The following is a 25,937-nucleotide window of genomic DNA, read 5'->3' on the forward strand; positions in this document are numbered from 1 at the left end:
GAAAGGATATTTTTAAATTGTGGTAGGGGCAATGTGTATGATTTGGACATTAAAAGGGGATCTTTTACTGGAATCCAGTGCAGTTCGTTCGATGGTACGTGGCCAACCTTGTCAAAATCTCCACGTTTATGTAAATCCTGTGGAGAACAAATATGAAAAAACAAACACCCATCTTGTGAAGTAATTTAGTTACAAATGGGCCTGAAGTTCAAAGATGTGTGGGTTAGGTCGATTGGCCTTGCTAAATCGCCCCTTAGTGTCAGGGGGACTAGCAGGGTAAATACATAGAAATTGGAAGCTGGAGTAGGCCATTTGGCCCTTCGAGCCTTCTCCACCATTCATTTTGATTGTGGCTGATCATCGAATTCAATATCCTGATCCTCCCTTCCTCCCATATCCCTTGATCCCTTTAGCCCCAAGAGCTACAAAGAACAAAGAAAATTACAGCACAGGAACAGGCCCTTCGGCCCTCCAAGCCTGCACCGACCATGCTGCCAGCATTAACTAAAACTCCCTACCCTTCCGGGGACCATATCCCCCTATATAGAATATGGAATATAGAAATCATAGAAACCCTACAGTACAGAAAGAGGCCATTCGGCCCATCGAGTCTGCACCGACCACAATCCCACCCAGGCCCTACCCCCATATCCCCCCAGGGCCTGGGAATATGGGGGTAGGGCCTGGGTGGGATTGTGGTCGGTGCAGACTCGATGGGCCGAATGGCCTCTTTCTGTACTGTAGGGTTTCTATGATTTCTATATTCCCATCCTATTCATGTATTTGTCAAGATGCCCCTTAAAAGTCACTACCGTATCCGCTTCCACTACCTCCCCCAGCAACGAGCTCCAGGCACCCACCACCCTCTGTGTAAAAAAAATCTGCCTCGTACATCACCTTTAAACCTTGCCCCTCACACCTTAAACCTGTGCCCCCTGGTAATTGACTCTTCCACACTGGGAAAAAGCTTCTGACTATCCACTCTGTCCATGCCTCTCATAATCTTGTAGACTTCTATCAGGTCACCCCTAGCTAGATCTAATTTCTTCTTGAAATTAGATGTTTTTGCCTCAACTACTTTCTGTGGTAGTGAATTCCACACATACACCAGTCTCTGGGTGAAGAAAGTACTCACCACAGTTCTACAAGGTTTACCTCTTATCCTCAAACTATGATCCCTGGTTCTGGATTCCCCCACCATTGGGTATATTCTTTCTGACTCTACCCTGTTTAATCCTGTGAGAATTTGATAAGTTTCTGTGAGATCCCTTCTAAACTCCAATGAACACAATCTTACCCACTTAGTTTCTCCTCATATGACAGACCTGCCATCCCAGGAATCAGCCTGGCAAACCTTCGCTGTACTCCCTTCTATAGCAAGGACATCCTTCCTCAGATAAGGACACCAAAACTACACACAATACTCCAGGTAATGGGGATAGGGCCTGGGTGGGATTCTTGTGGGTGCAGGCTCGATGGGCCCAATGGCCTCTTCCTGCACGGTAAGATGTCGCACAACACCAGGTTAAGGTCCAACAAGTTTATTTGGAATCACGAGCTTTCGGAGCGCTGCCCCTTCCTCAGGTGCACAGTAGGGATTCAATGAAATGTTTTATTTGTGCTGCCTACTGCAGTTGACTGGCAAGGTGTGATCTAGTGCCCCCTGTGAGTGTATGCTGGAATCTCAGCCTGACTCTGTCTCCAAAGCCAAGCCCCTCCCCCCAGCCAACCGCCCCAGGGGGCGGGGCTTCTGTCCCTCCGCCCCTTCCTTTGTGCTCGCTTCCAACCGGCCGCTTTACACGCCGCAGCCCCGCTCCCCCCTTTCCAATGCCAAATAGTATCCTTCCGCTGCTCTCTGCTCCCAATTACATTTCAAAATTACATCAGTCGAACAGGAAGGAGGGGCGGGTGAACCCCGAAATGACGCCAGGTTGCGGGGTTTCAGAGGTTCGGATCACACGCTGCACGCCTGAAATTCAGGGTCTACTTTTTCTCTTTTGGGACCCGATTTTCTTCCCGGGGTGAACTCTTTGGTTTGGATTTGGATCCATTCCGATTAATTGTTTCAATTAATGGATTAAAAATGTAAATCCTGACGTATTGTGAGTAAAATTCGTGGCCGAAGCCAGCCCTTCCCCCCAAAACACTACAAGTCACGGTAATCACTGATTGACACGTTTCCCTTCCCCCTCCACATGGAATGGCACAGTCAGCTAAAACGGTTCGTTGGTACACGCCCCGCCGGCCGCCAAAGAGCAAAGTGATTGGCTGGGGGCGGGGGTGTAAAGTGATTGACAGCGCCGCCGACCAATGGGGCAGGGGGAGCTTTCGGTTAGCAACAAGCCCAGGAAAGGATCCAATCGGCGCGGAGGGGGGGAGGAGGGGTCGGGGAAAGAGCCCTCGCGGCGGGCGGGGCCCAGGCCGGGGGGGGGGGGTTTGGGGGACGCTCCACCAATCCGATGCTGCGCGCGTGGTCTGGGGCGGCGGGGGCGGGGTTTGGAGGGAGAGGGCGGAGTCTCGGCGTGGGAGGGAAAGAGCGAGCCTTTGGAATCGAGCACGCGCGCGCGTGGGGCGGGGCGGAGTGGAGGAGGAGGCGGGGCCCCCGGGGAGCGTAAGCCAATCCGAGGTCGCGCGCGTGGCCAGGGGCGGGGCCCTGGAGGGAGGGGGGCGGGGTCTAGTAGCGCGTCAGCCAATCCGAGGCTGCTCTCACTGTTAAACGGAGCCCAGCATGCCAAATAAAACTACAACTCCTCGCGTGCCAAGCGGCACCGGCGCATGCGTGGCCACGTAAAACCACGCCCCCTTCCCGCGGAGCCTATATAAGGGGGCGTCGCACTGGCCAGAACGACACTTGGAGGTAGGTGTGCGAGCGGGACGGTTGGATGGATGGAGGGAAGGCAAAGGAAAGATGAGCAGAAACTTCTGAAAGAAGCCCCTAGGTGGGCGTGAGCCAGGGAGGGGATTGACAAGTGTCTGAGGAGGGGGGGAGTGTTATGGTGTGAGGAGGATGGGGGAGCAGTTGTTGGCAGAGTGTCCGCCTGGCAGCTCTCACCTAGTGCCCAGTGCGCCCGTCAGTCAGGGTGATGAGGAGCGGGAGGAGAGGGGCTGCTCCCCGGGGGACAGCGGCGGCGCTCCTCCTCCTCCTCCTTCCCCGGGGCCGGTGGCCCAGGGCGTCCCGCGGCCGCAGCCCCGCAAGCGGCACCGGCGGCGGCCGTCCAAGAAGAAGCGTCGCTGGCGGCCCTACTTCAAGCTGTCCTGGGAGGAGAAGAAGGCGCTGGACGAGCGGGAGAGCGTGCGGGCGGCCAAGACCCGCGCCGAGATGTTCGCCAAGGGCTTCACGGTGGCTCCTTACAACACCACCCAGTTCCTGATGGAGGAGCACAACCAGGAGGAGCCCGACCTCAACACCGGCCCGGGGGCTGCGGCGGCGGCCGGAGGAGGAGGAGGGGCAGCGGCGGCAGGAGGAGGGGGCGGCGGCCGCCTCTGCCCTCCCCGGCGCGCTGCCCGCCCCGCCGACCCCAGCGACGACGACGAGGAGGAGCTGCTGCTGCTGGACGAGGAGGAGCAGCAGGACAGCGGCAGCGACGGCATGGGCGGCCACGGCGGCGGCGAGTTCCTGCAGCGCGACTTCTCCGAGACCTACGAGCGCTACCACGCCGAGAGCCTGCACAACATGAGCAAGCAGGAGCTGATCCGCGAGTACCTGGAGCTGGAGAAGTGCCTGTCCCGCCTGGAGGACGAAAACAACCGCCTGCGGGGCCGCCTGGACGGACTGAAAGCCGCCGGGGGAGGGGAGGCGGCCAGGCAAACGCAGGTGGAGGGCGAGCTGGAGAAGTTGAGAGCTGAGAACCAGAGACTCCAGAGAGAGAATGAACTATACAAACAGGAGAGATGTTTAGAGAACGGGAAATGAATTAAAAAGGACATTTAAATCACTTAAAATGTAAATATTTTAATGTAAACGTTTTATAAAAATGCATTGGAAGAACATCACCTTTCCCTCCCCCTCTTTCCCATTGTGTACATTTTCTGTTGAACTTTTTTATGATGTGCAACTTCTGCCTTATTTCTTCCCTGGGGGTCAAGTGTTTAACTGACCAACTTTTTTTTTTGATGCGTTTTTTGTGTCCAGCTCCTGTACATGGTCAAAAAAAATAACATCTATCAAAGTAATAGTCTAAGAATAAATACAACATTAATGAAATCCTAACCATGGTTATTGGCGTGATGTTTTGTTTTGAAACTAATTGCCTCTTCAGCAATCTGATGGGGAATCTGTGGCAGGCGACGTTCGCTGTCAAGGGTCAGTGGGGTAAGGTTGGCTTTTCCCAGTCGATATGCGCACTCATCTCTACGTTCATCTCCTGATTCCATTTGATCAGAGGCTTGCCCTGCTGCCCAATGTTGGTGATTTTAATAAACTATTTTGCTGGTCTCGAAGTATTCGCTGAAAAATGTTTGTACAGAGTTTCAGTTTATTAAAAGTACAAAGATTGTGTTGTGGCGGGGGGGGGAGAGATCAGACTTGTACAACTGCAGGCTCGCACACTGTCAAAACCCTCCATATTCTGTGTGCCACTGTAAAGATTGCATAGGTACCACACTTGCAGAATGTCAGTCGGGAGTAAACATATGGCAGATCTGCCTGGATTCCGTACTTGGCCACGGGGATGAAAGGTGTAGAGGGTGAAGTGTAAAAAAGACACGGGTCACAACAGCAGCCGAACACGGTAAGTTCTGGACAAGTGTTGAATGAAGGCTAACAACTTTGCCCCTGTCCAGCCCTGTGTGTGTGTGGACCCTCCCGTCTAAGCTGGAGACAGAAAGCAGTGAGCAAAAGGGGACCGTGGGTAATCATTAATTGGGGTGAGATCAACACCACCTAAACTGATCTGAGAATGCTACTGGGTATGAAGAATCCCTCGAGGGACTGAAGGTAAGGGGGAATGCTTGCGATTCCCGTTTAATAACCCGCGCCATTTATTGCAGCCAGAATTCAATCGGAATTTTATGAGGGACGACGACAAACTGCTTGCTGCAAATCGGCAGTCGTGGCTTTGAAATATGTATATTTTCAGAAGTGGCGATATTTGAACGTACAATGCTGACTGCTAAGTTGTGTACATCTTTGACAAGATTATACGAGATAAAGAGAGCAAGAATTAGCCTTTTTAAGCTCACTGAAGCTGGTTTGTTTCAATGGCATGGGGAATAGGTTTTCCTACTGCACAAAGCAATCCACAGATTTTTCAACAATTTAACACGATGTGATTCAACACTTAGCGTTTTGATCAATTTTAGATCCTGCTCCAATTGATATTCTACATACTTATCATAGGAGGGCGCATTTCTCTTTTCGAAGCACAATTGACAACCACGTCCAACTGGACCTTTTAAAAACAGCATAAATATTAAAATATCGGGCTAGTATTGTTTCTGTCGGTGAATCTTGTTACGTTTGCTGAAAGGCGGGGAGGAGACCTTTTTCTGCTAAAGTTGAACACGTTGCCACATTGCTTCATTTGTAAACAAATCGTTCATCGAGCCATTCAAACAAGGTTACAGCTTTGATCCCCATTTTATGCCGATTTAGCTGATCTCAGCCCAGGCAGCGGTGCATAGAATGATATAGCACAGAAGGCCATTCAGCCCATAAGGTTTGTGCCAGCCTTTTCAAATAATTCAGTTAGTCCTATGTCCCTGTTCTTGCACCCTGCCATTCTTTCTCCCGCCCCCACCCTCTCCCAAGTATCAGAACTGTGACAGTGCAGAGAGGACATTTGGTCCATTGTTTCTGCACCAGCTCTCTGAACAACTCGCCTAGTATTATTTCCCCACCTTCTCCGTAACCCTGCACATTCTTTTCAGATAAGTCTACATCCAATTCCCTAGTGAAGGCAGCTGCTGAATCTGTATCCGCCACCACCACCCTGACAGTATTCTGAATTCTTAACTGCTTTTTGTTGTGTAGAAAGGGGTTTTCCTCATGTAGCCTCTGTTTTCTTTGGCAATCAACCTTAAATCTGTGTCTCCTGCCTTCGCAGTTATTTACTCTAAACCTTTCATGATTTTAAACAGCCTTCTAAATTTACTTTTGGCTCCCTAAGGAAAACAACCCCAGCTTCTCCAGCCCATCCTTGTAGCTGCATTCCCTCATCCCTGGAACCATCCTTGATTTTTTTTATCAGGTTGCTTTTGTTGGTCGGTTTAAAAGGGTGTGTCGGGTTTATTGGTGGGTGTTGCCTGGTGCAGGTAGAGACACATGGAGCATGCAGAAAACTGGTGCATCTGTGACTGCCAAAGGTTGGCGGTGGTGGCAGGCGAGGGTGTTGGAGAACGAAAAACAGCAGAAGGGAAGCCCAACAAGATGTTTCCTGTGAGAGATGGGATATAGGTTGAGAATGACATGGGAGGAGTGGATGTGATGATGGAATTGGTTAAGTGTCTCAAAATGGCATAGGCAATCGATGACAATTTATGATTAGGAAGCTATTCTTTACACAAATTGGAGATTTGTTAGAATTGAAAAGGGTTTCAGAAGTTGTCCGGTACGTCAGTTCTCAAGGTGGAGTCTATATCCTCCACATGCTACACAAACGTAGACTCCAGGAACGAGCAGTTATAATATTGCTACAAAACATTGAGGATTCATCATGGAACAAGATTAGGAGTTGGGAAGTTTAGATGCTGAAATAATAGGCAGGTTTCAAAGAAATAGTTTATTCCTAAAATAATATTGACTCCTTCAGATTTAAACCTGGCCTTTCAATTCAGGAGTAGTTTTTTTTTTATACATGGACATTTTCTATGTGGCTTTTTCCAGATTCTGTTAAGTATTTGGTGATAGAATAACTAGGAATACTACATTTTAAGAAGTAGCACTAATAATACTAATTTGACTGCAAATGTTTTGTAGGACTCCTAGTTCCAGTGGATCACTCTTGTACACACTTCAAAGCTTTTGAAAAGTGTGGTAACCAGAATTAGACACACTATTCCAGCTGAAGCCGAACTATTGCTGTATGTATGTTTAGCATAATGTCTGGACTTTTGCACTTGCTTTAGAAATCCCAGGATCCTATATGCTTTATAACCATAACATTAACATGCCCAGCCACTTCCAGAAAACCGTGGACAAACATCCCAGACCCCTCGAGTAGAGATCTACAGTTATCCTTGGCAGTCCTGTGCCAGGTAATGAAAAGAATTGTGGTTCATTCTCTTGATCTCCATTCAGTAATCCTGGAAGGAAGTGCATGTGTGTTTAATGTTTGAGAAGAAATAAGCCATTGCCAGTTAAAGTATTTGTCCGGACTTTGGGTGAAGGACCAGATCAGAAACTCCAAAGGAATTTTATGAAAACCTAGAGTCTAACTTTTTGTTTAGATTTGATTTTGGTATTGGGGTGAGCATAAAATGTTTCACTTCAGGTATGATTCAAGTGACCCACTGGAAGCTTTTATCAAAACAAACGCAAGAACACAATATAACAAATATTTAGCATAACATGTACCAATTAAAACACTATCTCCATTGTACCAATTTAGCACAGATCCTTGCTGTGGAACCAGTTAGCACAGAAACCAAAGATACTTGTGATGCTAGATCTACAGCTTCTTAACACACAGATCCAGACAACAGTTTTCTCAAGGATATATCCTCAAAACAGCAAAACTTCAGAGAAGTAAATCAAGTCTGGCAGCTCCCAGTCTCCAGACTTCAGAAACAAAATAGGGATACCTCTCAGCAACTGAGAAAGATTCACTCTTATACCGCAGAATCTCTGAGACAAAGACTTGTCTCCTGGCAGATTCTAGTCTCCAACTTCAGAGAGGGGGAAAAGAGAGGCACTCTCTCTCTCTCTCTCTCTCTCTCAAATCAAAAGCAGCATCTAAGTTTGAATATTCTGTGTAAACCAAGCTTCACCGTGTCACTTGACCATACCTATCAATCATCTGTATCAAACCTTGGGGGGAAACACCAAGAACCGCATTAGTTCAGATTAAAACAAACATTCTACCAATTGGATGCAGTGATGCTGCTGCAATAACAGTACAGGATGCTGTACATAGAACTGCTACAACCAATCCTGCACATGGACATCACTCAAATCCATTTCTTAAAGGCATAGCATTATCACAGAAGAATGATCATTTTGGTGAAGTTTGGAGGGCCACTTTATCATAGAATTCAGAGAGTCAGCAGCAACTCTCTGAAGGAGCATCCCCACCCAGGCTCTTCCTCCCCACCCCCGCCCTATCCTCGTAACCCTGTGCATTTTACCATGGCAAGTCCGCCTAACCTATATGTCTTTGGACACTAAGGGGCAATTTACCATGGACTTATCTGACCATAATTCAGGATGACAGAACTGAAATGAAATGTTGTCTCCATTAGTCATTACAATATAAAGCTATGATTATATTCCATCCATCCAGAATCATATTAAAAAGGCAAAATAACTCCACCTAATTACCAACTAGTGAATATCCAAGGCAAGGATCCTTTTAATCAATTAGCGGATAGCTTTTCCGTCATTCATTAAAGGAGAAACCTCTCCTGTCAAAACACAAGTGGGTTCTCAAAATCAAGTGTACAATATATGCTAATTAAAAACATTTCTGTGACTACTTAAAGTTGCAGACATGCCGAATGTGCAAGTATGTTGCTGCATGAGGAAGTTTATATTTTCCGGTATAAATGTTGGGAGATACTTATAGCATTAACTTCTGCCATTGTCCTTCTGGTTTGGGATTGTGTTTTAATCAAGCCAAAGACAATGAAATGTTGGCTTTTCCAACTGTTGAAGATAACAAATTTAAGCATCCTGATGTTTACAAAGTCCTGTTCTGCACTTGCTGACCTACATTGTCCACCAATGGTTCGATTTTAAAATGTTCATATTCATAGTCGAATCCCTTCCAATAACCCTCTGAAGATCTGCGATTTCCTACCAAACAACTTTATCTCTCCATCTCTATCCTCCTTTAAATTGATCCTTAACACCTAGCTCTTTGACCAAAATTTGATCACCTGTTCTAATAGGAACAGGAGTAGGCCATTTAGTCCCTTGAACCATTACCACTGTTGAATGAGACCAGGGTTGATGTGTGACCAAAGTTGCCCGTCTTTGCCCCCTTATTCCCTAATATCTTTGGTTAACAAAACTCTTTCAATCTGCATTTTAAAATTAAAACTTGATCTAGCGTCAATTAAAGCTTGTCGAAGAGTCCCAAACATCTACCATTGGTTGTGTGTAATTTCACTCAAAGGTTTAATTTTTAGACTCTGCCTTCATGTGCTTGATTCCCCAACCAGCAAAAATATTTTCTCTCTCTCTCGACCCAGGGTGGCACAGTGGTTAGCACTACTGCCTCACAGTGCCAGGAACCAGGTTCAATTCTAGCCTGTCTGTATGGAGTTTGCACGTTCTCCCCGTGTCAGCGTGGGTTTCCTCCAGGCGCTCCGGTTTCCTCCCACACTCCAAAGACGTGCGGCTTACGTTGATTGACCATGCTAAAAATGCCTTTTAGGGTCGGGGATTAGCAGCTAAATACATGGGGTTAAGGAGTTGTGGTCTAGGTGGGCTTGTTGTCGATGCATGTATGATGGGCCGAATGGCGGCCTCCTGCACTGTCGGGATTCTATGACCCTATCCATTCCCCTTAATATCTTGTAAACTTCCATTTAATTGACTTTTAACCTCATAAATTACAGGCAATACGACCCTGGTTCGTATAATCTCTCCAAGAAATTTAACACTTTGAGTTCGGGTATCATTCCGGCAAATGCATGCTGCACTGCTTCTAGGTCCTCCAGATCTAACTAGAGGTGGCACAGTGGTTAGCACTGCTGCCTCACAGCACCAGGGATCCAGGTTCAATTCCAGCCTTGGGTGACCATGTGTGTGGAGTTTGCACGTTTTCCCCATGTCTGCGTGAGTTTCCTCTGAGTACTCCAGTTTCCTCCCACAAGATGTGCAGGTTAGGTGGATTGACCATGCTAAACTGTCCCTTAATTTCAGGGGGATTAGCAAGAAAAATACGTGGGGTTATGGGGATAGGGCCTGGGTGGGATTGTTGTCAGTGCAGGTTCGATGGGCCAAATGGCCTCCTCCTGCACTGTAGGGATTCTATGAAGAGGGCCCTGTGTAAATGAGGTATGACCTCTACTCCCTTGTATTCTAGTCCTCTGGGTACAAAGCCAGCAGTCATTTTTTCTGATTTTCTGTACCAGTTCATCATATTTTAATGGGCTATATATCTGGACCCCAACCACTCGCATCCACCTTCCCCACTCTCCACAAAAGTCTCCTTGGATCTGTACTGTTTCTAGTTTTTCGCCATTTAGAAAGTACCCTATTCTACCACTTTCTTGATCCAAAGTAGATGTCCACGCATTTGCTTAGATTGGAATCCACAGGTTTATCCATTCACCTTATCAATGTCGCTTTGGAATGTCACACTTCCATCGGGCATCTTCGGTGGTTTGTCAGATTTTGTTAACACACAAGTACCATGAGATATTTGACTATGCTAAATATGCTGCTTAAATGCAAGGTGTTGGAGGCTCTTCATTTCTCCAATTCTGACCTCTTGTTTATCATGCATTTCCTTTGTCCCACATTGGTGACTTTGTCTTCAGCCATTAAGACTCCAAGTCCTGGAGTCTCCATCTGAAATCACACTGTCTCTCCATTTCATTCCTCCTTTAATATGCTCCTTAAAATCTACCACTTTGACCAAATTTTTCGTCACCTACCCTAACACCTTTTGCTCTCTGGCAACTGTCTGATTTTGCCCTATGAAGAATCTGGGATGTTTTAATGTGTTAAAAACAGTGTATTATTATTAATTAATCTGTGAAATCGCTGTTTCCTTGATAAATTAATCAAAGCTGCAGTACAAAACTGTCAACTGTTTGGGATGGGAGAGAAATAACAGTATGTAAGAATAACACCGCCATATTGGTGCAATAAGGAATGTTCTTCTGGATGGAGTTCAGCTGCATGAATAAGGGAGGAAGGGATTCCGAGTATTGTTCACAGTCTGTTAGAAACTGATGATACGGTGCCTTTAAGAAAGGTATTCGTGTCATGTTTCTTGTGAAGATGTTAAGATTCAACTTAGTTTTAAATGGTGCCAATTTGTCTGCAACTGGCAGCTCACATGCTGTGCATGCAGAAGAATAATTGCTCCTAATTATTGGTGTTTGTTTTCATCTGAGTTCATGCATTTTTGTTTTTTTGGGTTGTCCCCTGGGGTTTCAGAGTCGGGTTCAATTAGGCTGATTACAAATATGTCAATGTTCTAATAGGAGGAGGTAGGCTTACAGAGAGACAAGCAGGCAGTTACTGTTTGAATTAGAATGGAGCAGCAGCTCTTTGTCTCTCCCTCTCTCTTTGGAAATTGAAGTCTGGGACTTGCTGGAAAAGACAAATCAAGAAGCTAAAATGAGACTAAATCTGTAAGACGAAAGAATGTAGCAAGGTCTCCAGAGGTCTGCAAAAAGCAAGAGGTGTTTTCTCCCCCTCTCTCTCTGGAGTTCTGCTGTGTGAAGACAGGTCTTTCTCTGGAGGCTGCTGTCTAAGAGTCAGAAGACAGATGTCTCTTTGTAATTTTGTCCAGAGGTGTTAAAAGGCCCGAGGACAGACAAATCGTGTAGGCTGTGATTTTTTTTTTTGCTAACTGCTTCTGAAGAGGGGTTTACATCTATGATGAATATTGCTTAAATTGGAACTAATAGAGATGGCTAGCAGTTAAGAATTATACCTTGTCATGTTTAAGTATTTCAATTGGTAAAAGATACATTCATTCTTTTTGTAATAGTTCAACTGTATTGTTAAATAATGTTTGTCTTCATAAAAGCTTCTGAGTGGGTCAATAGAATCACACCTGGAATAAAATACCTTGTGCTCAAATGCCAAAGTAAAAAAAAATAGTTGGGGCCTAATCTAACTTCATAATATTCCTTGGAGTTTATAATCTGGTCCCTAACAAAACAAATGACACATTTTGGTAAATTGTGAAGTAACGATTTTAAAAAAACACTGATCTGCACCATTGTTCAGTCAGGTGTAGCTGGTCAAGCAGGTTATACCTAAACTGTACTGCAAGCTCAAAGAGCTCTTCTCTTTCCTCTGATCTTATAATCTAGAAACATACACCAATAAAGAACATCTTTTCATATATTATTGTTACAGACATCTATGTTTAACAACACCTTGCTACATTCTTTCATCCTACAGCTTTAGTCTTATTTTAGCTTCTTGGTTTGTCTTTTCCATGGTTAAGTTCTCATTTTCAGCACTCCCAATGTATTTTCTTGAATGTGTCATTGTCCAAATTCCTGAGTAGTGCTCTTGGCAGGTGGAGGTCTGGTAATGGTTGTACGGAAGGGCAAAGTTTACCCCCTCCTCTCTCCAACATTCATGGTATCCCAAACTGAAGGTCTTGGTTCCTCATAATAGCCCAAAAAGGTCATTTTCTTTTGGTTGTCTGATCTTGGTCAATTCTTTTCTCACCATTTCAATGTTTTCCTTGGTTAAATGTATAGCCTTAAGGCCCTTTTCTCTACCATTCAAACTTAGTATCGTATACTTTATGGTCTCTATTCAGAAGTTGTTTCTTTGACCATCAGAATGTTAACTAATTCTGATCTGTTAGTCGTCACTAAATTTGTCATGGCCTGTTCACTTTTCCAGGAAACTATCCTGCACACATTTGGATGTCCATTGCCCTTCTTCATTTCTATTTAAAAATCAAGATTGCTTATTAAAAGCATTTTTTCAATACTCTTTATTTTTAACAGCTATTTTATTACTACTTTTGTTTATATATTCTGTCTTGGAATGTGGGTATTGCTGGCAAGACTCTGGGGACTAATGCTATGGGGACATGGGTTCAAATCCCACCATGGTAGCTGGTGGAGTTTAAATTCAATGAATAAATCTGAAATTGAAAGCTAGTCTCAGTAATGCCGATCCCAAATTGTCTTTGAACTGAGTATCTTGCTAGGCCATTTCACAGGGCTGCTAAGAGTCAACTGCATTATTGTGAACTGGAATCACATGTAAGCCAGACCAGGTGAAGAGCAAGATGAGGTTTCAGAACAATCAATTATAGTTTTGTGATTGCCATTACTGAGATTAGCTTTCAATTCCAGATTTATTAATTGAATTTAAACTCCACCAGCTACCACGGTGGCATTTGAACCCGTGTGCCCAAAGCATTAGCCTGGGCCTCTAGATTACTAGTCTAGTGACATTACCGGTACACCACCGTGTTCCTATATCCTACAATCTTCCATTGCTGTTACCTTTCTCACTTTTTGTATTCTGACCTTTGCTCATCCCTTTTGCTTCAGGATACTGTTATTTCCACTCTCCACTCCCCTCACCCACTGTCCTTTCTGCAGTCCTATTTATCCCTCACCCGGATCTTGACCATATTCCTATTCAATACCAAAAATAGTAACCTAGGAGTTAAAAAGAATGTGGAAATTAATATCAGCAGGGAAAATATTGGTGAAACTTGAGGGACTAAAATACTACAAATCCCCAGGACCTGTTGGCTTACGTTCTAGGGTTCTAAAAGAGATAGCTCCAGAGATAGTAGATGTGTTGTTGGCTACGATTTTCCAAAATTTCCTTAGATATGGAAATGGTCTCATCAGATTGGAAGTTGACAAATATTGCACCACTTTTCAAGAAAGGCGGGAAAGAGAAAACAATCAACCACAGGCCAGTTAGCCAAACATCAGTTGTTGGGAAAAATGCTGGAAGCCATCATTATGGAAGTCTTAACATTATGCTTGGAAAAACATTGCATGATTAGAAGTAGTCAGCATAGCTTTACCTGTTGAAATTCTGTTTGACAAATTAATTCAAGGTTTTTGAGGATATAACTAGTAGGATGGATAAAGGGGAACCAGTCGATGTAGTATATTTGGATTTCCAAAAAGGTATTCAATAAGATGCAGCACAAAAGCCTAACTGGCAAGATCAGGGCTCGTGGAGTTGGAGATAGTATTTTAACATGGGTAGAGGATTGGTTAACAGATGGAAAGCAGAGAGTGGCATAAATGAGAGGCTTTTTCAAGTTGGGAGGCAGTGAATAGTGGAATGCCACAAGAATCAGTGCTGGACCCTCAGCTATTTACAATCAATATTAATGACTTAGATGAAGAAATCGTAGAAATCCTACAGTGCAGAAAGAGGCCATTCGGCCCATTGAGTCTGCACCGACCACAATCCCACCCAGGCCCTACCCCCATATCCCTACATATTTACCCGCTAATCCTTTAATCGACGCATCCTGGGACATTAAGGGGCAATTTAGCATGGCCTATCAACCTAACCCGCACATCTTTGGACTGTGGGAGGAAACCGGAGTACCCGGAGGAAACCCACGCAGACACAAGGAGAATGTGCAAACTCCACACAGACAGTGACCCAAGCCGAGAATCGAACCCAGGTCCCTGGAGCTGTGAAGCAGCAGTGCTAACCACTGTGCTACCGTGCCCGCGGTAGACAGAGACAGAGAATAATACATCAAAGTTTGCTGATGGCCTAAAAAGAGGGCAAGCTTGGTGGAAAGGTAACCTGTGGGGAAGCTGCAGAGAGGGTGCAAAAAGATAGACAGATTACATGTGTGTGGGCAACAAAATGACAGATGGAGTATAATGTAGGGAAAGGTGAAGTTATTCACTTTGATCATTGGAAAAGCAGAATCATTTTTAAAAGATGTGAAACTTGTAAGTGTTGATGTTTAAAGAGACCTGGGTGTGCTTGTACAAGGAATGCAGAAAGTTAGCATGCAGGTGCAACAAGCAATTGGGAGGGTATGTTGGTTTTTATTGCAAGGGGATTGGAATATTAAAGTCTTGTTGCAGTTGTAGAGGGTTATAGTAAGACCACATCTGGAGTACTATGCACAGTTTTGGTCTCCACATTTAAGAAAGGATATATCTGCATTGAAGGCAGTAGAGCAAAGGTTTGATAAATTGATCCCTGGGGTGAGGGATTGTCCTGCTTTGAGAAGCTGAGTAAAATGGTCTTATATTCTCAGGAGTTTAGAAGAATGAGAGGTGATCTCATTGAAATATACAAAAAATTCTGAAGGGGCTTGATAAGGTAGACACAGAGATTGTTTCCTCTGGTCCAGGAGTCCAAAACACAGGGGCACAGTCTCAGAATAAGGGGCTGATCATTTAGGACTGAGATGAGGAGAAACTACTTCCCTCAAAGGGTTGTGAATCTTTGGAATGCTTTACCTTAGAAGATTGTGGATGCTCCATTATTTAGTACGTTTATGGCTGGGATAGGCAGATTTTTGGTCTCTCAGAATATTAAATAAGGGGAGCAAACTTGCCCCTCGCACCTTAAACCTATGCCCCCTAGTAATTGACTCTTCCACCCTGGGAAAAAGCTTCTGACTATCCACTCTGTCCATGCCTCTCATAATCTTGTAGACTTTTATCAGGTCTCCCCTCAACCTCCGTCGCTCCAGTGAGAACAAACCAAGTTTCTCCAACCTCTCCTCATAGCTAATGCCCTCCATACCAGACAACATCCTGGTAAATCTTTTCTGTACCCTCTCCAAAGCCTTCACATCCTTCTGGTAGTGTGGCGACCAGAATTGAACACTATATTCCAAGTGCAGCCTCACTAAGGTTCTACAAAGCATCAACATGACTTGCCAATTTTTAAACTGAATACCCCGGCCGATGAAGGCAAGCATGCCGTATGCCTTCTTGACTACCTTCTCCACCTGCATTGCCACTTTCAGTGACCTGTGTACCTGTACACCCAGATCCCTTTGCCTATCAATACTCCTAAGGGTTCTGCCATTTACTGTATATTTCCTATCTGTATTAGACTTTCCAAAATGCATTACCTCACATTTGTCTGGATTAAACTCCATCTGCCATCTCTCCGCCCAAGTCTCCAACTGATCTATATCCTGCTGTATCCTCTGATGGTCCTCATCACTATCCGCAAATCCACCAACCTTTGTGTCGTCCGCAAACTTACTAATCAATCCAGTTACATTTTCCTCCAAATCATTTATATATATTACAAACAGCAAAGGTCCCAGCACTGATACCTGAGGAACACCACTTGTCACAGCCCTTTAGTAGCCACTTAATCTACTCTATAGTTAAGTATTAAGATGTGAATTCATAATTTAACATATAGCTTTGACTTCTCTGTTAACTCACTTGGCACTTCTTTGCCCCTGTACACCAAATTCCCACTTTAAAAGTCCTCACTCCGATCCCAGTTAACGCTGATTCCACCCTGCTCTGCTTCCAGTCTCATTCTGTTCTCAGCTCACTCTGCTGCTTTCCCGCCAGTGTCACCCTTTCTCTACCTTTCAGACACAAACAGGCTTCAGCAGTCAGCCCCCAATAAGAGTATCTAATTGACACATGGCCAATGACCTACTTACAGTTGACTGATATTTAATTGTCCACTGACTGGCAATTATTCAAATTAAAAACTAAGCTTAAATTTTAGTTTAACAAAAAATACAAAATCTCTATTAATAGTAGACCAAATGTTTCTTCTTGTGGGGCAATCTAGAACAAAATGTCTCAGGTATAGATTGAGAGGTGGTAGATTTAAAACTAAGATGAGGAGGAACTACTTCTTACAGAGGGTGGTGAATTTGTGGAACTCGCTGCCCCATAGTGCGATGGAGTCTGAATCAGTAAATGGTTTCAAGAAAGAGATAGATATATTTCTAATAAAAAATGGGATAAAGGGATATCGGGAACGGGTGGGGAGGTGGATTTGAGACCAGGGAGAGATCAGCCATATCTGATTGAATGGCGGAGCAGGCTCGAAGAGCTGAATTTGCCGACTTCTGCATCTAACTCCTATGTTCCTAATTACCCACCATTTATTTCCTACTCGCTCCTAAATTCCCATTTTGCCAAATTCCCATTTTAGAAATCATCGCTCTGTTCTCAGTCCATGCCATTACCAGCTCACTCAGCTGTGCTCACACTGGCCAGAATTTCATGCACAGTTGGGATTCCCTCCAGCGTTCTGCCTGCCCTGACCCAGATGCAATTTCATGGAGGGGCAGACTGGGCCTCGGAAGGAAGCTCACCCATGCCCCTGTTAAGCCAGTTCAGGACTTTTCCCCGCCAAGCCTCAATTTTTAAGTTGGCGGGTGCCTGATAACTGAAGATGGGAAACTCAAAACGTTCTCACCCTCGATTTTGAGCAGAAAGGGTGGTGGATGGTGTGGGCGTGAAGGTACCTCAATGGAAGGCCCCTTCAGACTGGGTGGGGTGGGGTCAAGCCCTCACCATCCTGAAAATGCAGACCATTATTTCCCTGGGGTTGCCATGAATCTTCTGCTGAAGCTATGCGCTATGATCCAGACAATTGAAAGTTAATGGAGTTATCTCTCTCTCCGTCCTCATGTATTCAGAATAGATATACCCACAAAGGGTCACAAAGCATAAGCTGAACAACTGGCTCGCTGACAGGGTCACTATATTTTGCAGTGGGGGCATCTGAATCCCACCCCTGAAAGTTTTCTGCCGTGGGCCTCAAAATGGTTGACATGTTCACCTGATCAAAAAGTCACTATCAATTAATCTGAAGCTGCTTCCAGAAGATAAATAAGAAGTCTCACAACACCAGGTTGAAGTCCAACAGATATATTTGGTAGCACGAGCCACAAGCTTTCGGAGCGCTACTCCTTCATCAGGTGAGTGGGAGTCGTGTTCACAAACAGGGCACGTAAAGACACAAACTCAATTTACAAGACAATGGTTGGAATGCGAGTCTTTACAGGTAATCAAGTCTTAAAGGTACAGACAATGTGAGTGGAGGGTCAAGCACAGATTAAAGAGATGTGTATTGTCTCCAGCCAGGACAGTTAGTGAGATTTTGCAAGCCCAGGCAAGTCATGGGGGTTACAGATAGTGTGACATGAACCCAAGATCCCAGTTGAGACCGTCTTCATGTGTGTGGAACTTGGCTATCAGTTTCTGCTCAGCGATTCTGCATTGTCGTGTGTCGTGAAGGCTGCCTTGGAGAATGCTTACCCGAAGATCAGAGGCTGAATGCCCGTGACTGCTGAAGTGTCCCCCAACAGGAAGAGAACACTCCTGCCTGGTGATTGTCAAGCGGTGTTCATTCATCTGTTGTCGTAGTGTCTGCATGGTCTCCCCAATGTACCATGCCTTGGGACATGCTTTCCTGCAGCGTACCAGGTAGACAAAATTGGCCGAGTTGCAAGAGTATGTACTGTGTACCTGGTGGATGGTGTTCTCACGTGAGATGATGGTATCCGTGTCACTGATCCGGCACGTCTTGCAGAGGTTGCTGTGGCAGGGTTGTGTGGGGTCGCGGTCACTTCTCCTGAAGGCTGGGTAGTTTGCTGCGGACAATGGTCCATTTGAGGTTGTGCGGTTGTTTTGAGGTTGTACACTGCAGGACAGGATGTCCCGAGGCATGGTACATTGGGGAGACCATGCAGACGCTATGACAACGAATGAATGAACACTGCTCGACAATCACCAGGCAGGAGTGTTCTCATCCTGTTGGGTTACACTTCAGCACGGACATTCAGCCTCTGATCTTCGGATAAGCGTTCTCCAAGGTGGCCTTCACGACACCACAGAATCACGGAGCAGAAACTGATAGCCAAGTTCCGCACACATGAGGACAGCCTCAACCGGGATCTTGGGTTCATGTCACACTATCTGTAACCCCCACGACTTGCCTGGGCTTGCAAAATCTAACTAATTGTCCTGGCTGGAGACAATACACATCTCTTTAACCTGTGCTTAACCCTCTCTCCACTCACAATGTCTGTACCTTTTAAGACTCGATTACCTGTGAAGACTCGCATTCCAACCATTATCTTGTAAATTGAGTTTGTGTCTTTATATGCCCTGGTTGTGAACACAACTCCCACTCACCTGATGAAGGAGCAGCGCTCCGAAAGCTTGTGGCTTGTGCTACCAAATAAACCTGTTGGACTTTAACCTGGTGTTGTGAGACTTTTTACTGTGCTTACCCGAGTCCAAAGCCGGCATCTCCACATCCAGAAGATAGCTATTAATGTTAATTCACAAGGTTCCTTATACTTGTTTACATTCCCCTGAGCTACCACTATTCCCAATTATCCTTCAGCTCCATTACTAATTATCTGTGCGCCATAGATTTTCCTGAAATTTTTACCTCCGTTCTTCAGGCATGAAGTCACAAGCAGTATAACGCACTTTACAAATTTCACAGAATTTAACATTAAACATGAAATGAGCTGCATTCAGTAGGAACGGTGTACCTACAGGTGTTAGAACCATTACTGACCTTCCCGCAAATGTCAAAGCAACAAAGGCACTTTTCCTGCACTTTCTGTAGACTTAAATTGATCCTTGAATCATGGTCACTGCTTCTTATATAGGTTGTGTGATGCTGTGCTCGCTCCAGACTGACTGCTGGGCTCAGCACAAACACCCAAATATAAACACATAAATGAAAGCTCCTGGCCACAGCGATATCTGTCAAAAGGGACTACAAAAGAACCATTGGTTCTGCCATCCTACAGATCTAGTCTATCCTATCACCATAGGCACAACTGTCAATCAAAACTACTAACCCAAGATATCAATCACCCATAATAGAATTGAATGGCACGTCTTAATTCATTATCCTGCATCAAATAAATTGAATGATCTGCTGGATTGATTGCTGGTATAATGGACTGTTAGTTTTTATGTTGAGGAATTGAAATACAAAGGAATGGAAGCAATATTCCCTTTAACTTCTGTTTCCTGCATGTGACCGGCTAGTTGCAATGTGTGGCCCCTTTTGAGGATGCCCTTGACACATATGTGTGCATCTTAAAGGGAAGGCTGCTTATGTGGAGTATGTTTCTTCCCAGCATAATATATTCCCAACTGCTGCCTGGTCAAGCAACCACACAGCTCAGAGGGAACATTGTATGGAAGTTAAGGTATAGTTGTATAAAGCTCTGGTTCGACTGGATCTAGAGTGATGCATTCTGTTCTTGACACTGCAGCTCAGGAAGGCTATATTGGCCTTGGAGGCAGTGCAGTACAGATTCACTGGAATGCTGCTGGGTCTAAAAGGAAGGAAAGTATGAGGACAGGTTGAATAGACTAGTTTTGTGTCCCCTTTAGTACAGAAGATTGAGTGGTGATCTAATTGAGGTATTTAAAATGATTAAAGGGTTTGACCAGCTCGGAGATAAACTGTTTCCTTTGGGAGAGTCCAGAACAAGAGGTCATAATCTTAACAGCTAGGGTGTTCGAGTGACGTCAGGAAGCACTTCTTCACACAAAGGATAGTGGAACCTCAGACTTTGTCCCTCTGAAATCTGCTGGGGCACGGCACAGTGATTAGCACTGCCGCTTCATAGTGCCAGGGACCCAAATTGGATTCCCGGCTTGGGTCACTGTCTGTACAGAGTCTGCACATTCTCCCAGTCTTTGTGTGGGTTTCCTCCGGGTGCCCCGGTTTCCTCCCACAGTCCAAAATACATGCTGCTTAGGTGCATTGGCCATGCTAAATTCTCTCAGTGTATCCGAATAGGCGCCGGAGTGTGGTGACTAGGGGATTTTCACAGTGATAGATTTTTGTTCGGATAAGGCATCAACGGATATAGATCAAAGGCAAGTAAATAGAGTTGATGTGTTGATCGGCCATGAGCAAAACAAATAGCAATACAGGTTCAGGGAGCTAAATGACTGATTCATGTTCCTGTATATAATCAAACCATGTATACCAAGGACTTCATGCGCAAAGCACGTCAATGTCTTACCTTGTGGAGAGTAGTAATCAAAATTTACTTAAATTCTTTACCGTTTGCAGATATAGCTGGCAATAATTAGACTTAATTATGAGATTGTGTGTGTGTGTATATATTTATATTGTCTAACAATAAGGAATCCAGTAAATAGCCCAACAACGATAAAGGGAGTGATTCTCCGAAAAAAGATTCTCAGTGCCGAATTTGCATAAAAGCTGGAGTAAATCATTCTTTTTTTTTCAGTGGGAGTTTAAAAATAAATCTCCCTCACTCTGTGCTCTGTAGAGTGCCTTAGTGAAAATCCCGTTGAAATTTATTGGGCGGGGCCTATCCCCATGGAAGAGGCTGGCAGCATAGTGCTGAGCGCAGCACATGTGCAGTGGCCCCTGTCTGCCGGCCTCCCCATCACTGGCCAGCTTGATCGTTGGCCAGCCTTGTGACCCCCGCAACACTGGCCCTCTCACCCAATATGGCCTGATTGCTGGTCTCCCGGACATGACCGGACCAGCCTCAGTCCCTGCCCCGCCCCCCCCCCCCCCCCCCGATCCATCCACCCCTTGCAGCCTAGACCTCCACCTCCCCCCCGTAGGCTCCCCTCCCCATCCCTTTGGCCAGTCCCGATCGCTGGCCTCCCTCCCTCCCTCACTGATCCCAACTGCAGAATGGCAGCGGGACCCCCCCCCCCCCAATCAGGCCCCACCCCATGGCACTGCCCTATGCCCAGTGGGCCCAGGCTGGCGCAGCCAAGGTGGCAATGTCCGGAGGCACCGCCCCGGCGCCCAACCCTCTGGGGGCCCTCAATTGCCCCCTTTTCTCTCCAGCGGGTTCAGGTCGCCAGCTCCCCGCAAGTGGGGAGCTATAGTAAACCCTGCTGGAGTGAAACATCCTGGCAGGGGGGAGATGCGAGCGGGCCCAGGACTGAGATCTTTGGGCCCGCTATTGACATTTAAATTATATTAAAATTAGGGGGCGCATAATTTATCGTGCTCCGTGCCTATTTCTAGCACGCTCAGGCCCAGGCGCCCAGCAGGGAGCCTTCAATACGGCCCCCCACCAGAGCCTTCCGGCCCGCTACACTAAAAAACCAGCGCAGCGCAACGGGATGGGAGAATCAACCCCAAAATGCTTGATTTGTGTCGCATCCTCAATTAATTGTTTAATGAAGAAGGTGTAAATGTATTTTTCTCCACATTTTGCAGCAAATCCAATCTATTTTATCCAGATTAGTTCTTGGTAAAAGGGAGGAGAAAAGCAACAGCAATCAGAACTGAGGCAACAAGTACTCTTGTATGACATGGATCGTAGATTTAAGATACTGCACGACAGAGTTTTCATTGTATCTGAACAGTGTCTGGTGCAGACTACCTGGTTTTCCCCTGGAGTCCCCTAACTGTGTAATCCATCAGCAGTTGGCACTTTGCTGTGGGGTGTGGTGCACCTTTAAATTTCTTCCCATAGTTCCTGGAGAAATGGTGATTTATGAGTGTTTACAGTCCTGATGCCAGCATTCCTCCTCTGTTTAAATTAAGTTTTGATAACCCAGCCCAGCACACTGATTTAAAGATTCCTTAGAAAATCATCCCAAAGGCCAGTTGAAATGCTTTGAATTACTGCCCGACTTGAAAGTGACATTAATTCATAACAACCTAATGCTACATCGGGTGCTGGAGTAATTCCTTGTAGCAATGGTGACACATATTGTCTATATTGAAATTTCTTACTACCAAGAAAGGTGGGTGGCAGAGTGACTAGCACTGCTGTCTCACAGAACCAGGGACCTGGGTTCAATTCCAGCCTCGGGCAACTGTCTGTGTTAAGGTTGCATGTTCTCCCCATGTCTGCGTGGGTTTCCTCCCACACTCCAATGATGTGTGGGTTACGTTTATTGGCCATGCTAAATTGCCCCCTGGTGTCAGGGTGGTTAGCGGGGTAAATACGTGGGGTTACTGGGATAGGACCTGGGTGGGACTGTTGTCAGTGCAGGTTTGATAGGCAGCATGGCCGTCTTCTGCACTGTAGGGATTCTTTGAAGAAGTAATTCTTAAAAATTGAAGACTTGTTCCTTAACATCACAAATGTTAGCAGTCATGTTTCTCTCTTGCACATACATCAGAGGGGACAGGCTTCAATTTTGTCTAACCTTGTGAAACATTTCCTGGGCTCGACAGCATTCACACGTACTTTTCCCAGATGTTTGCTCTTAAATCTGAAGCTGATGTACAACTTCATCTGAACTTCCAATCTTATCATTTAGACAGCAATATCAATACTGCAATTCTTTGGCAGCATGGTGTTGATAAGACATTGGATTTACTTAGCCATGTAAATGATGGGGTTTTTTGCATACTGATCCAGAACTAGACTAACATTGCTTCCTCTACTGCTGATAGTGTTATTTACTGTGGAGACCATTGGATGAGGACTGGAAGCTAAGCTATCACATTCAGAGACTCTCCTCACTGTGGGCGGTGGCATATATTGCGCAGCCTGAAGATGATTTCTTTTGCTTGCGTGGTTAAGAAGCAAGATTCACCGAGTCAACTCTTGTGCTGTTGTTCGATATTGTAAGCATTTCCAATTAATTATGAAATTGAAGATGTTATGGTTATACCAACATGCAAACATGAAAGGAGGTAAGATTGCACTCCCCAAACACATTTAGTTTTTTTTTAGGTGAATTTCAAGCTCCTCAGGATCAGTTAAGCAGAAAAGCTTGGCCTACTTCTCATCACAGAGTGTCAATCATAGTTCAAGTGCATCACAACCAACGGCACATTGGAAGTCCCTTTGTTCTACCCTAACAATGTGGTTGAGCCTTGACTGCACAAGCTGGGTGGGAATACTAGAGTAGTGGCAAGGGAAATCCAGTACACATTGTCTAGCTGGACTTTCAGAAAGTCCTTGACGTATCTCATACGAGGTCACTCATAAAATCTTGCGGTATCATTAGGGATTTGACACACTGGATTAGCAACTGAATCCAATCCCACAGCCAAAAAATTGTGCTTCAGTCTGAAGGCATCTTACAGTTATGTCCCCCTACCCCAGAGTCCGGTGCTGTTCATTGTCTTTTTTAATGACCTGGACAGTGGGGTTGGAGGGGTGGTCAGTGAGTTTGCAAATTACACCATGTGCATTGGGTTAAGATAGTAGAGGAGTACACTGAAGCACAAAAATATTTAAATATGCTAGGGAATTAGCGCATGCAATGGCAAATAGTGTTGAATCTAGATAAATTTAATGTCATGCACACATTCCAGGGAGTATAAGCCTTGTTTATGTAGTCTGTCATCATAACTTATCCCTTGGTTCTCCAGATAACATTTTGGTGAATCTGTGCTGCACTTCTTCCAAACACAATATATTTCCTCCAGGACTTGATGCCCAGCACTGTACAAGCTGCTCCAAATGTGACCTAACTAGGGCATTTTGTACAGCAGACTATATTCTAACCTGCTCACTTAAACTATTAAGAGCTTTGTAATTTTATGCTCCTATGCCGATCCTTGGCCGGGATTTTCTGCTCCTGCCTGTGGTGGGCATCATGGTGGGACAGGAGTAGAACATATCATGACAGCAAAAAACAAGTTTGATGGGGCCAGCAGAAAAGGTTCGAATTGCCCGCTCCTGATTTCAATGGCGGTGTGTTTCCCACTGCACCGGGAAATTCATTTTGATACATCTGAATATCATGCATACTCATAATGCTGCTCACCAGAATCATCCCCCCCCCATCCTGGATCAGGAGGCCACATCAGCTCGACTGATATATTTTAAACTGGATATAAGCAACGTGCACCTTGTAATTTTGAGATTCATTTGCAAACCTTGCATTGTGCAGCGCTCGTGGCAGCTTGGAGTCAGCGCCAGGCTTCACAGGCAGCACCACTTTACTTTCCGTAGGTATCACAGGCAAGGCTCTGCCTACCAGACCAGCAGTAAGGCGGGGGTGACTTGTAATGTGCTGCAGGACACAAGCTTGACTGGGGGAGAGGGCAAAGTGGACAGAGGAAATGGAATGGGCAGTAAGGTGAGGGCTCGACTGAGGGAGGGCAAAGGTTACACTTAGACACGTGACTGGGGGAGGGTGCTGTGTTATTAGCGTCCTCTGAGTCAGAATGGGGAAGAGTCTCTTGCAGAACGACATAAGAGAGGGGCCAGAATGGAAGGATGGCAGAGTGAATACGTGCTTCAGTTTACATTCCTGAACTTACAAAGACTGTCCTTGTCTCAGTCCAGGGAGGGGAGGATATCCGTCCAGCGTCAATCATGCCCAGCATGTTGTGTTTATGGTGTGGTCGTAACATCTGGTGTGTCAGTGTGGGAGATTTCTGGGAAGTTAATTTTGGGAATTTAAAGGTCCATGGGTTAGTGGTGGTCTCTACATTTTACTGTGCAATTCAGTTCAGGATGGGAAGGGATAAGGTCTACATGGGGCATAGGTACATCCACCTCAAGCAACTCATGGCTAACAAGGATATCCAGCACAACACTTTGCATCAAGAATTGGAGGGAAAGGTTTGAAGAATATTAGAAGGAGGGGTCTGTACAGTATGCTCCTCCAGGATGATGAAAGTAAGTTCCACAGTCAAACAGGGAGGGTCCAAGCTGTTCTGATAGTAAGACCTCAGCTCCACTATCTTGCAACCTGAAGCAATGTCGCAGTATAAAACTAAACCGAGGAAAAGCTCAGCTGGTGAGGGCTCTGAAGGCTATTTGGAGGCGATGCATTGCACTGGGAGGTCAATTAAAGGGGCATTCAACTGAACTGTGTGTTCTCAAATGGGGATAGAGGCATAGCTGAGACGTGTTAGGATCCTTTCAATGACAATGCAAGGAATCAAGAGAATGAAGCAATGAAGCGCATTCATGCAAGACTAATCACAAATAGTGGCAATAATCAAATTCCTTTATTAACACTTTGTTCCCTGCATGGAAATTCACCAGAAGGTCATGAGCAATTGGACAACTGGTCAAGTTGGAGATATATGTTAAAGCAGGGGTTCAGAATTTTGGCACTGGCAGGTTCAGAGATGAGAAGCCTCACCCAACCACCCCTAAAATAATCTCACCTCATTATGCATGAGCTCTCATGTGTATTCCAAAGAGTACAGTGAATGAGGATCCCAGTACCTG

The 25,937-nt window shown here is 45.4% G+C and overlaps 1 protein-coding gene across 1 annotated transcript; it reads left to right on the plus strand.

Moving 5' to 3' along the window:
- The first annotated feature begins 2,852 nt into the window (after nucleotides 1-2,852).
- LOC144500662 (protein HEXIM1-like) lies at nucleotides 2,853-4,210 on the plus strand. Its single transcript, XM_078223960.1, has one exon. It carries the CDS (start codon nucleotides 3,008-3,010, stop codon nucleotides 3,911-3,913), a length of 906 nt encoding a protein of 301 aa, XP_078080086.1. The 5' UTR covers nucleotides 2,853-3,007; the 3' UTR covers nucleotides 3,914-4,210.
- The last annotated feature ends 21,727 nt before the right edge of the window (nucleotides 4,211-25,937 follow it).

Source organism: Mustelus asterias, chromosome 11, assembly GCF_964213995.1.
Source record: "Mustelus asterias chromosome 11, sMusAst1.hap1.1, whole genome shotgun sequence".
In the NCBI taxonomy this organism is placed as follows: domain Eukaryota; kingdom Metazoa; phylum Chordata; class Chondrichthyes; order Carcharhiniformes; family Triakidae; genus Mustelus; species Mustelus asterias.

Excerpts from the sequence above, each read along its gene's own strand:
- LOC144500662 (XM_078223960.1), top strand. The coding sequence starts at position 3,008 with ATGGGGGAGCAGTTGTTGGCAGAGTGTCCGCCTGGCAGCTCTCACCTA.